Source organism: Pleurodeles waltl, chromosome 11 (genome assembly GCF_031143425.1).
Source record: "Pleurodeles waltl isolate 20211129_DDA chromosome 11, aPleWal1.hap1.20221129, whole genome shotgun sequence".
In the NCBI taxonomy this organism is placed as follows: Eukaryota; Metazoa; Chordata; class Amphibia; order Caudata; family Salamandridae; genus Pleurodeles; species Pleurodeles waltl.
Genome location: NC_090450.1, coordinates 317,601,734 through 317,614,098, shown reverse-complemented (window position 1 = coordinate 317,614,098; position 12,365 = coordinate 317,601,734). Strand labels below are relative to the sequence as shown.

The following is a 12,365-nucleotide window of genomic DNA, read 5'->3' as shown; positions in this document are numbered from 1 at the left end:
AGGCCCAGGACAGTCTTCTTGTCAAAAGCCGTTTTGCCTTTCACATCGAGCAATCCATCACCCTTCCTATTCTAAAGGTGAAGAATCTGAAGTCAGAAGTATCTATCAGAACATCAGGTAACTTACCTTCGGTTAACACTGTTTCTGATGGAAACTCTGTTTAACTGCAGATTCCTGACTGCCTTCCACCTCCCTGTTCTGTGGAGCAGTCTCCTTTTACCAACGAAGTAGGCCCCAAATTAGAGATTTGCACACTGGTACCTCCAGTTGTTATGTTTTCTGCTTTCAAGGTTGTAGAGAGTTAAGCAAGAAATTGACGTTGGCACAGATTGGTGGCACTTAAATGCGGACCTGCTCAATCTCTAGTGTCGCTCAGGATCACTACTGTTTAATTTTCCTGATCCAATCTGGTGTGTGGGTCATATTCTAAATGTGAGGAATCTACAGTTAAATACGGTTCACACTTGAAGTTTTATTATGTGAAGGCATGTAACTTGCTCATTTTTGAACTTTTTCGAGGTACAAATCATGTGCATAAGGTTTGTAATTTCATGCCTACTTTAAATTTTGTGTATGTGTGCTGCAAGTATCCCTAGCCTGCAATACCCACCCTGGAATACTTTACACTGATAACAGGTTTACGTACAAGAAAACTTCTCCAAAGCGATGTAATTTCCCATGTGAGGATTTCCATTAACAAACTCATATGTAATAGACAATAATTACTCATGGAGTTTACATCCTGTAAATCAGTGATGTTGATATGAACACATAAATGAAAGTATTTATACATCTAACTAAATTTTAGATGTGCCTATACTTTTGAGAACCGGGCACCAAGAATGTGTTCAGTGTGCAAGTTGCTTATTTGGATCCACCATAGGCTTCACTGACATTAATCTAGTGTGGTTATGTCAGTCAGTTATATATTTCATCAGCAGGTTCATGTAAAACTTTGGCATGACTTTTTAAACTCAAAAACTATTTTAATGAGAATGTGTTGTAAATATATCCTTGTAGCATAAAATACTAAAATTGCTATCATCACCTTTTTAAAGATGACAGGCTTTGAATAGGCAAATGTCTGTCTGTAGGATAAAGTGCCGCTTTTAGATAAAACTGTGGTTCATGCTGATAAAATGAATGAAGAAGTATTGTAAATATTTGTTGAGAGGACTGTGTTTGAATAACATTAATTTATTTACTGTCTCAGGTGCTGCAGGCAGAGAAGGTAGAGCTGAAAGCCACACTGCTCTCCCAGGAGCATTTCTTGCAAAAAGCTCAATCCCAGGGGGAGAAGACCCAGAAAGAACTGACAAGAGTGAAGGAGAATCTCCAAGCAAAGGAGGTCAGCATTCGGTGAGATGTGTTAATTGTTTAACTTGGAACTAATCACCCTGTGATTGATACTATGATTCACATAATAAAACATGGACATCATCATTCAGTGTGATTAATCATAATAAAACTGTGAGATTAGCATCAAATTAGGTACACTGATTTATTCAAGGAGTTTGACATCTGGAGTGATGCTTCATAATTAGAAAAAGAGGAAGCTGCACATCCAAGGACCAATACTCTGGTAAGTAACATGGCACTCATGATCAGTTAATGTATATCATAATAGAAAGAAAAGATAGCATATTTAGACCTACGGATAAAAATCAGCATTTGGTGTAATACATATAGGATAATTGTAATTGTGAAATATCCGGTGTTTTTATAGATTAACACAATTTTATCTTGACTGTGCTCTCACAGAGCCAGTGCAAATTTGTAGGGCATTATTGTTGATTGTTTTTCTAAACTGGAGATCGGAATTCACGCACTGTAAAAGGGAAGGGTAGTGTGCAGTTGCAGTTGTGGTAAATAAAAACAAAATGATTAACCCCTTAGCTGCTGGGCCTTTTCCCCCCCAGTGCTGAGCCCTTTTTTTGGCTATTTGGGGTAGTTCGCGCTTAGGGCTTCATAACTTTTTGTCCACATAAGCTAACCACGCCAAATTTGCGTCCTTTTTTTCCAACATCCTAGGGATTCTAATGGTACCCAGAGTTGGTGGTTTCCCCTGGAGGAGACCAAGAAAATAGCTCAAATACAGTGAAAATTTAGTTTTTTCCAAAAAAATTGGAAAAAAGGGCTGCCGAAGAAGGCTTGTGTTTTTTTCCCTGAAAACGCCATCAACAAAGGGTTTCTGGTGCTGAAATCACTATCTTCCCACCTTTCAGGAACGGGCAGACTTGAATCAGAAAACCAAATTTTTCAACACAAATTTGGCATTTTACTGGGACATACCCCATTTCTACTATATTTGGTGCTTTCAGCCTCCTTCCAGTTAGTGACAGGAATGGGTGTGAAACCAATGCTGGATCCCGGAATGCTAAACATTTATGAAAACTAGACAAAATTCTGAATTCAGCAAGGGGTCATTTGTGTAGATCCTACAAGGTTTTCCTACAGAAAATAACAGCTGAAATAAAAAAATATTGAAATTGAGCTGAAAATAACAGCCATTTTTCTTTATGTTTTACTCTGTAACTTTTTCCTGCGATGTCAGATTTCTGAAAGCAATATACCGTTTTGTCTGCTGGACTCTTCTGGTTGCGGGGATATAAAGGGCTTGTAGGTTCATCAAGAACCCTAGGTACCCAGAGCCAATAAATGAGCTGCACCCTGCAGTTGGTTTTCATTCTATACTGGGTATACAGCAATTCATTTGCTGAAATATGAAGAGTGAAAAAGAGGTATCAAGAAAACCTTTGCATTTCCAAAATGGGATCAAGATAAGGTTTTGAGGAGCAGTGGTTATTTGCACATCGCTGAATTCCGAGGTGCCCACACTAGCATGTGAATTGCAGGGCATTTCTCAAATAGACGTCTTTTTTACACACTCTCTTATATTTGGAAGGAAAAAATGTAGAGAAAGATAAGGGGCAATAACACTTGTTTTGCTATTCTGTGTTCCCCCAAGTCTCCCGATAAAAATGATACCTCACTTGTGTGGGTAGGCCTAGTGCCCGCGACAGGAAATGCCCCAAAACACAACATGGACACATCCTATTTTTTTTATAGAAAACACAGCTGTTTTTTCCAAAGTGCCTACCTGTAGATTTTGGCCTCTAGCTCAGCCGGCACATAGGGAAACCTACCAAACCTGTGCATTTCTGAAAACTAGAGACCTAGGGGAATCCAAGGAGGGGTGACTTGCGGGGCTCAGACCAGGTTCTGTTACCCAGAATCCTTTGCAAACCTCAAAAAGTGGCTAAAAAAACAAGTTTTCCTCACATTTCGGTGACAGAAAGTTCTGGAATCTGAGAGGAGCCACAAATTTCCTTCCACCCGGCGTTCCCCCAAGTCTCCCGATAAAAATGATACCTCACTTGTGTGGGTAGGCCTAGCGCCCGCGACAGGAAACGCCCCAAAGCGCAACGTGGACACATCCAAATTTTTGGAAGAAAACAGAGGAGTTTTTTGAGAAGTGCCTACCTGTAGATTTTGGCCTCTAGCTCAGCCGGCACCTAGGGAAACCTACCAAACCTGTGCATTTCTGAAAACTAGAGACCTAGGGGAATCCAAGGAGGGGTGACTCGCGGTGCTCGGACCAGGTTCTGTTACCCAGAATCCTTTGCAAACCTCAAAAAGTGGCTAAAAAAACAAGTTTTCCTCACATTTCGGTGGCAGAAAGTTCTGGAATCTGAGAGGAGCCACAAATTTCCTTCCACCCGGCGTTCCCCCAAGTCTCCCGATAAAAATGATACCTCACTTGTGTGGGTAGGCCTAGCGCCCGCGACAGGAAACGCCCCAAAGCGCAACGTGGACACATCCAAATTTTTGGAAGAAAACAGAGGTGTTTTTTGAGAAGTGCCTACCTGTAGATTTTGGCCTCTAGCTCAGCCGGCACCTAGGGAAACCTACCAAACCTGTGCATTTCTGAAAACTAGAGACCTAGGGGAATCTAAGGAGGGGTGACTTGCGGGGCTCGGACCAGGTTCTGTTACCCAGAATCCTTTGCAAACCTCAAAAAGTGGCTAAAAAAACAAGTTTTCCTCACATTTCGGTGACAGAAAGTTCTGGAATCTGAGAGGAGCCACAAATTTCCTTCCACCCGGCGTTCCCCCAAGTCTCCCGATAAAAATGATACCTCACTTGTGTGGGTAGGCCTAGCGCCCGCGACAGGAAACGCCCCAAAGCGCAACGTGGACACATCCAAATTTTTGGAAGTAAACAGAGGTGTTTTTTGAGAAGTGCCTACCTGTAGATTTTGGCCTCTAGCTCAGCCGGCACCTAGGGAAACCTACCAAACCTGTGCATTTCTGAAAACTAGAGACCTAGGGGAATCCAAGGAGGGGTGACTTGCGGGGCTCGGACCAGGTTCTGTTACCCAGAATCCTTTGCAAACCTCAAAAAGTGGCTAAAAAAACAAGTTTTCCTCACATTTCGGTGACAGAAAGTTATGGAATCTGAGAGGAGCCACAAATTGCCTTCCACCCGGCGTTCCCCCAAGTCTCCCGATAAAAATGATACCTCACTTGTGTGGGTAGGCCTAGCGCCCGCGACAGGAAACGCCCCAAAGCGCAACGTGGACACATCCAAATTTTTGGAAGTAAACAGAGGTGTTTTTTGAGAAGTGCCTACCTGTAGATTTTGGCCTCTAGCTCAGCCGGCACCTAGGGAAACCTACCAAACCTGTGCATTTCTGAAAACTAGAGACCTAGGGGAATCCAAGGAGGGGTGACTTGCGGGGCTCAGACCAGGTTCTGTTACCCAGAATCCTTTGCAAACCTCAAAAAGTGGCTAAAAAAACAAGTTTTCCTCACATTTCGGTGACAGAAAGTTATGGAATCTGAGAGGAGCCACAAATTGCCTTCCACCCGGCGTTCCCCCAAGTCTCCCGATAAAAATGATACCTCACTTGTGTGGGTAGGCCTAGCGCCCGCGACAGGAAACGCCCCAAAGCGCAACGTGGACACATCCACATTTTTGGAAGAAAACAGAGGTGTTTTTTGAGAAGTGCCTACCTGTAGATTTTGGCCTCTAGCTCAGCCGGCACCTAGGGAAACTTACCAAACCTGTGCATTTCTGAAAACTAGAGACCTAGGGGAATCCAAGGAGGGGTGACTTGCGGGGCTCGGACCAGGTTCTGTTACCCAGAATCCTTTGCAAACCTCAAAAAGTGGCTAAAAAAACAAGTTTTCCTCACATTTCGGTGACAGAAAATTCTGGAATCTGAGAGGAGCCACAAATTTCCTTCCACCCGGCGTTCCCCTAAGTCTCCCGATAAAAATGATACCTCACTTGTGTGGGTAGGCCTAGCGCCCGCGACAGGAAATGCCCCAAAACAGAACGTGGACACATCACATTTTTTCATAGAAAACAGTGCCTACCTGTGGAATTTGGCCTCTAGCTCAGCCGGCACCTGGGGAAACCTAGCAAACCAGCACATTTTTGAAAACTAGAAACCCAGGGGAATCCAAGATGAGGTGACTTGTGGGGCTCGGACCAGGTTCTGTTACCCAGAATCCTTTGCAAACCTCAAAATGTGGCTAAAATACCACGTTTTCCTCACATTTCGGTGACAGAAAGTTCTGGAATCTGAGAGGAGCCACAAATTTCCTTCCACCCAGCGTTCCCCCAAGTCTCCCGATAAATATGATACCTCACTTTTGTGGTTAGGCCTGGTGCCTGCGACAGGATTAGATCACACAACGGTCAATGTTGGTCCTTACGTGAGGCAGCTGTTGACCCTGGGGTGATCCATTCCTGACACAGGCACTTGGTGTAGGCACTCAAGTGGGGTAGTGTTTTTATCAGGACAGGTGAGGAGTCACTGGGTGGTAGGAATGTTGTGGATCCCAGCATATTCCTGTAGTTTGTGTGACAGAAATGCGAGAAAAATAGAGTTTTTTTTCAACATTTCAGCTTTGCAGGGTATTCTGGGTAAGAAAACTTTGGGGAATCCACACAAGTCACACCTCTGTGGACTCCCCCGAATGTCTAGTTTCCATAAATGTTTGGGTTTAGTGTGTTTCTCTATATGGCCGCCGAATCCAGGACCAAAAACACAGGTGCCTGCCTTACAAAACCAGTTTGTTTTGCCATAGACAATTTTGATGTCTCCACAATATGATTTGGGTGGTGGAATTTGGGGCTGAACTAAATTGGTGAGCTCCCAAGAGAGCACTCTCTCTCTGCTTGCCGCCGCATTCACCTGCTCTCTGGGTTGGCCTAACCCACTATTACCCAGTTGCACGAACAGCTTGCGAAGGGACAGCAGGACTGTCCTCATCACCTCCCTCATAATGTACTGGAAGAGGAGTTTTCGAATGGGACTCCTCTGACTGAAAAATCACTCCCAGAGTCTGCGCCATTGTCCTATCCCTCAGATGCTGTCTCAGTATCTGATGTCTCAGTCTCTGATCCTATGTCAGAGCGGTCCTCTATAACCCAAGTGCAGGCAGCAGTCATCCATCAAGATGCCATCTCTGCTATTGGCTAAACTGTTGCTCTAAAACACTAGCCTACGTAGACAGTCACAAAATCGATGGTGTGTGTGAGATACGTGCAACAGTAGAGGCCACCTTACCTGCGCTTCTTCCCTCAATCAGCACGTACTTTCAAGACACTCAAAAAACACCTTGTCACATACCATTCGTCACAGTCTTTAGCACCTCCTGCGCCCAGTCCAACAAACATTATTGGTGCTCCCACTCCCTCCTCCTCGGATTCCCTCATTACCACCCAGCAAAAGTGCCCTTCATCTCTCCATAGACTTTACTAATGTACTCAGCTATTTACATAAAATACAGATGTGCTCTTTGCAGTAGGCATATAAACCTTCTGCGCATCTTTATGGCACTAAAACTGCCACTAGACAAGTCGGACCCTTTTCCCCCCAGGGAAACCACACACATATTGACAAAAGTGATGTATATATGACAGCCAACCACCTGAAACTCAACTCAAGCAAAACCGAAATAATCCTCTTTGGCCCACACAAAAACACCTGGGACCCCCCATGGTGGCCCACCACGCTAGGCCCTGCACCCACCCCCGCCAACTACGCACGCAACCTCAGCATCATCCTAGACTCCTCCCTCTCTATGACCCAACAAATCAACGCTCTTACCTCCTCATGCTTCAACAAACTCCGTATACTGAAAAACATTCAAATGGATCCCCACAGAGACCAGAAAAACTGTCACTCACGCACTCATCAGCAGCAGGCTTGATTACGGAAACGCCCTCTACGCCGGCACCACTCTAAAACTCAAGTGCAAACTACACGCATCCAGAACTCCGCAGCACGACTCATCCTCGACCTCCGCCGACACGAACACATCTCTCCACACCTCAAATCCCTCCACTGGCTCCCCATTGACAAAAGGATCACCTTCAAGATCCTCATCCTCGCACACAAATCACTCCACAACACAGGCCCTGCCTACCTCAACGAGAGTCACCTTCCACACCCCCACACGAAACGTCCGCTCAGCTGACCTCTCTCTCGCCTCTGTCCCCCGCATCAAACACACCACCACCGGGGGCAGATCCTTCTCCTACATTGCACCCAAAACCTGGAACGCACTCACAACCCACATTCGCAAGACCCAAAACCTACTTCTTTTCAGGAAGGGCCTCAAAACCTGGCTTTTTGAACAGTGAACCTCCTAGCCCCTTTCCCTCCCCCTGTCCCCCCCCCCGCAGCGCCTTGAGACCCTCACAGGTGAGTAGCGCGCTTTATAAATCTCTTTGATACAGATCTACCTATATATATATATATATATATATATATATATATATATATCTACATAGATATATCTATAGATATATCCATGTACCTAGATATATCTATCTACATAGATATATATATATATAGATATATACATATATATTTTTTTTAGTTGCTGTATGGTTTCCTTGGGGGCCAAAATGGCCCCCAGGGAAACCCTACAACATCTAAAAAAAAAATTGACCCCACAGGGGGTCACCCTGCCCACGGGCGACCCCCTGTCATTTCATTTTTTTTTTTTTTTTTTTTTTGGGAAAAAAAAACAAATCCCCTGGGGGGGGCGCGATCGCCCCCCCCTCCCCCCAGGGGGCACCTACCTTTTTTTTAATAAAAAAAAATTATGCCGGGGGGGGGGCGGCCCGTTTTCCGGGGGGACCGCCCCCCAAAAGTGAAATCCCTGATGTCTAGTGGGGTTTCCTGGCCCCCGATCGCAGCTGTGCTGCGATCGGGGGCCAGGAAACCGTTTCAGAAGGCCTCGTAAGAAAGGGGAGACTCTCCCCTTTCTTACGAGGCCTTCTGAAACTGTTTCTGGCCCCCGATCGCAGCTGTGCTGCGATCGGGGGCCAGAAACAGTTTCAGAAGGCCTCGTAAGAAAGGGGAGAGTCTCCCCTTTCTTACGAGGCCTTTTCAAAATGTTTCCTGGCCCCCCCGATCGCAGCTGTGCTGCGATCGGGGGAGCCAGGAAACCTGAAAGTGTTTCCTGGCCCCCGATAGCAGCACAGCTGCGACCGGGGGCCAGGAAACACTTTCAGGAAGGCCTCGTAAGAAAGGGGAGTGTCTCCCCTTTCTTACGAGTCCTTCCTGAAAGTGTTTCCTGGCCCCCGATCGCAGCTGTGCTGCGATCGGGGGCCAGGAAACACTTTCAGGAAGGCCTCGTAAGAAAGGGGAGACTCTCCCCTTTCTTACAAGGCCTTCCCGAGCGTGTAAAAGGCCGTTTTCCCCATGAAAGCAGGAAGCGGCCGCAAGGCTGCTTCCTGCTTTCATGGGGAAAACACCTTTGCAACGTCCGCGCGCCTCGCGGCGCGCTGACGTCACAAAGGGGCGGGTGGGGGGCGGGGGGAGACACGGTAGCTTCCGTGTCTCCCGGGGGTAGTAAAAAAAATAATAATAAATCCTCGGGCGCGCGACGCACCCGAGGATTTATTAATGCCCTTCCTGGTGTCGGCCACTGGTCGTGACCCGCACCAGGGAGGGTGTGTGGGCGTCGGCCAGTGGCCGACGCCCTCACTCAAGCGGTTAAGATCCTGTTACAGCATCTCCGTAACAGGGAATAATCGTTGTGTTGTGGGAAGCTGATCACATTTCACAGGAAGGTTGATCTCATGTGGGATTCTCACAAAGAAAGAAGTCTTTGTCATGCCATTAATGGCTTTGTGAACGATTCAGATACCTATGAAATGGCATCTTGTGTAGTTTCTTCACTGATGGTGAACGATTCTCTTTTCATGGAGTTCCATTAAACATCAGCCTGCAGCTTTCTGAATGGGATAAAACCTTTTCACCTCCTACTCCAGAGAGGCTCGACATGTTAGATGAACAGGACCGACTTGGCATCAGGAGGAAAAAGCAGACCACTCCAGCATCCTAGTGTCCCTACCAGTTACCAGCACTGTGACATTGTTCTTGAGCAGACCCATGCACCAAGGCACAGAGCTTTGAGTACTACCCCGGCACCGAGCTATGGGTGAAACGCCACCCACTTAAATGGGTTCACAAAGAGGTTGAACATTGTTCTTGCGAAAGTCAGGTTTCAAGCCCTCAGCAGAATAAAAGTCTTGTACGCACCACAATACCCATTGTTTAAAAGGCAAAAGGACCAGGCTATAAACCCTCCTCTACCCTCTCTCATACCCAGACATCCACCACTGCCATCCCCTTCTCCACCTACACCACCACCTTGGACATACCCACCACATACTCTACCTCAACCAGAAATTCCTGAGAGGCTGGTATATTCCTTTTCCAATCCAGGTAGCTGATATGTGGAGGAAGACTCTTATGAGTGACCTGCTGGAAAAAAGGACTCAGGTGACTATTGGGATGACTACAGCATCAACCTTGCAGATGATCCAGACCTAGAGCCTTACCTAATCAACCATGTCTGCTGTCCGATAACACCATGTGTCATGCTGTTATTCAGGTAGTAGCCCGTCACTATAAAGGCGGCATGCATGTCCTAAAGTACGAGGATGACTTTCTCCTGCAGTCACTAAGACAGAACACATGGTTCAATACCTTCCTATTCTCTGTGGCATGCTCAGAACAGCTCCTGACTACTTGAAGGACTGGCTTGGGGCCCAAGTGGTCACTTTTTGTCCAAAAGCTTCTCCAGATGCCCCCTCTACTCTGTATTGGTCCATATGGCAAGAAAGTGGGGCTCTGCCCAGACAAATGGAAACGCTCCATCCCCAGAAAAGGAGACTGAGTGACTTGAGGATGCCAGCAAACAAGCAGCAGTTTGTGCAACTGCCCAGTTGCGAATCATCCGTTTGGCCAGTCTTTAGTTAACATTCAACCAATATCACTGGGAGGAGATGGAGGCTCTAGTGCAGCACTTCCAAGATACACCGGAAGATGGGTGAGGAGCTAGTCGGGTAAGGAAAGATCATTTCCCTTATGAATATCCATTGCATACTAGACACCACGGATACTGCTTCCTGAGTTTTAAATACCACTATCCTGCTCTGCTGCAATGCATGGCTTTGTGTCACAAGGTTCTTACCAGAGTTTCAACACCACCTCCTTAACATTCCATTTGATGGGGAGCATTTCTTTGATACCCAAGTAGATGCAATGTCAGGGAAAACCAAGAAAAGCACAGAGATTGCGAACTCCATGGGCACCCTGCAGGCTGCCACACTTTTCTCATTCAGCAGTACAGGGACGGGAGAATGTCTTCCCCCTCCTGCCAGGCGTAATTTTACCAGTATCAACAACAGGCCTTTAACAAGCCTCAGACAGGCAGAGAGGATACTCGATCTGAGGTTACAGGGGCAACAACATCAAGGTCAGAGGTAGAGGCAGCTCCATTATAAGAGCCTCTGCTCTCATGCTCTGACTAGTCCATTGACCAAAACCACCCAACAACTCTACAATCACACAACTCCTGTCAGGAGGGAGATTAAGGGATTTCCACTCTTGAGCTCAGATCGCTTGTACTGACAGTGGTCCAGCTGGACTATTGCTCCGAATGTCACACCGCCACACCGACGGGGTAATGATGTGTATTTACTGTCCTTCCTCATTCCAGAGAAACACAACTCCCACTGGCTCATCTTAGACCTAAGGCCTCACAGTCAGTGTATATTTTTGGAGCACTTCCAAATAACATACCTTGTTCAATGTCATCCTTCTGCTCTGTCGCGAATACTTCATGACGTTGTTAAATCTCAGAGACTGCCTACTTCCTTATGCCATTGACCTTTTCGCCCCATCAGAAAATGTAAAAAAGTTTAATCTCCATGTACACACCTTTTTGAGCCCAATGACAACATACTATTGATGAATTAGTCAGGAATATTTTCCTGTGCTTTTCATCCTCTCCTCCTCATCCCTGTGTAGTGAAGGGTAGGATGAGGGAGATGTTTGTGACCCTCATCCCTCTGGTCCTAACTTGGGACAGACATCCCTGGTACTCAGTGTTCCTAAAGGTGTCCATCAGCCCCTCTCAAGAAGCTATTGGTCTGGCCGGACGACATCATGTAGCAGTAAGGCCCAGATCAGGCACCCACATTCTAAGCAGCTCAAACAAGTGATTTGGCACCTCTGGCCTTGGAGTTTGGCTAACTAAACCTCCCTGAGTAGTGTACAACAATACTGAGTGAGGCATGTTGGCATACTAGACATGCATACTTAGTGGCCAAGTAAAAGGGATTTGTCCACTACTGCATCTCCAAGTGTTCGATATCAAGGTTCAAGATGTTGAACCTTGATATGTTACCTTTTAAACCTCCAGAAGGCAGGTCTTGCAAATACTGCTATGCTGCCATAGCCTCATAGATGCAGGCCAGGGAACACACATCCCTCTCCAAGATTCCAGTGGTCAAGGCGTTCATGGTGAGACTCAAGTGATACCCTCAAGAAAACCAACAGTCTCAATTTGGAACCTTAATTCTCAGAATCGTGGACCGCCTTTTACACCTTTTCCACACCTGCAGCTTACAGTTCCTGTCTTAGAGGAAGGTTTTCTTTTAGTTATAACTTTGCTCAGGAGCATTAGTCAGTTACAAGCCCCCAAGATTCAGAACCGTTTATTTAGGTACACAGGTTTATAACTAATCCCTAGTTGTTACCTAAGGTAGTCTCACCTTTGCACATAAACCAAATTATTGAGCTGCCCATATTCTTTCCACTACCAGGTTCCCTAGATGAAAGAGCTTTACATACTGTAGACATTAAGAGAGCGCTCATCTATTATATTGACAGGACTAAGGCTTTCAGTAAGACAAACCAGCTCTTTGTGGCTTGTTGCTAAACCCTACCAAGGTCACCCTATTTCTAAGGCAGGCATTGCAAGATGAATTGTCAAATGTATAAAGACTTGCTATACCGAAGCTACAGTTTTACTCACTGCATCTCC

At 46.0% G+C, this 12,365-nt stretch overlaps 1 protein-coding gene across 4 annotated transcripts in view; it reads left to right on the top strand.

The window, feature by feature from the left end:
- The window catches only part of CEP63 (centrosomal protein 63), a 379,989-nt gene that overhangs the window by 185,494 nt on the left and 182,130 nt on the right, over positions 1-12,365 (top strand). For all 4 annotated transcript variants that reach the window (XM_069213574.1, XM_069213577.1, XM_069213576.1 and 1 more), the window contains one exon: positions 1,214-1,359. In XM_069213574.1, the coding sequence (XP_069069675.1) occupies positions 1,214-1,359 (146 nt within the window). The remainder of the gene's footprint in view (positions 1-1,213; positions 1,360-12,365) is intronic.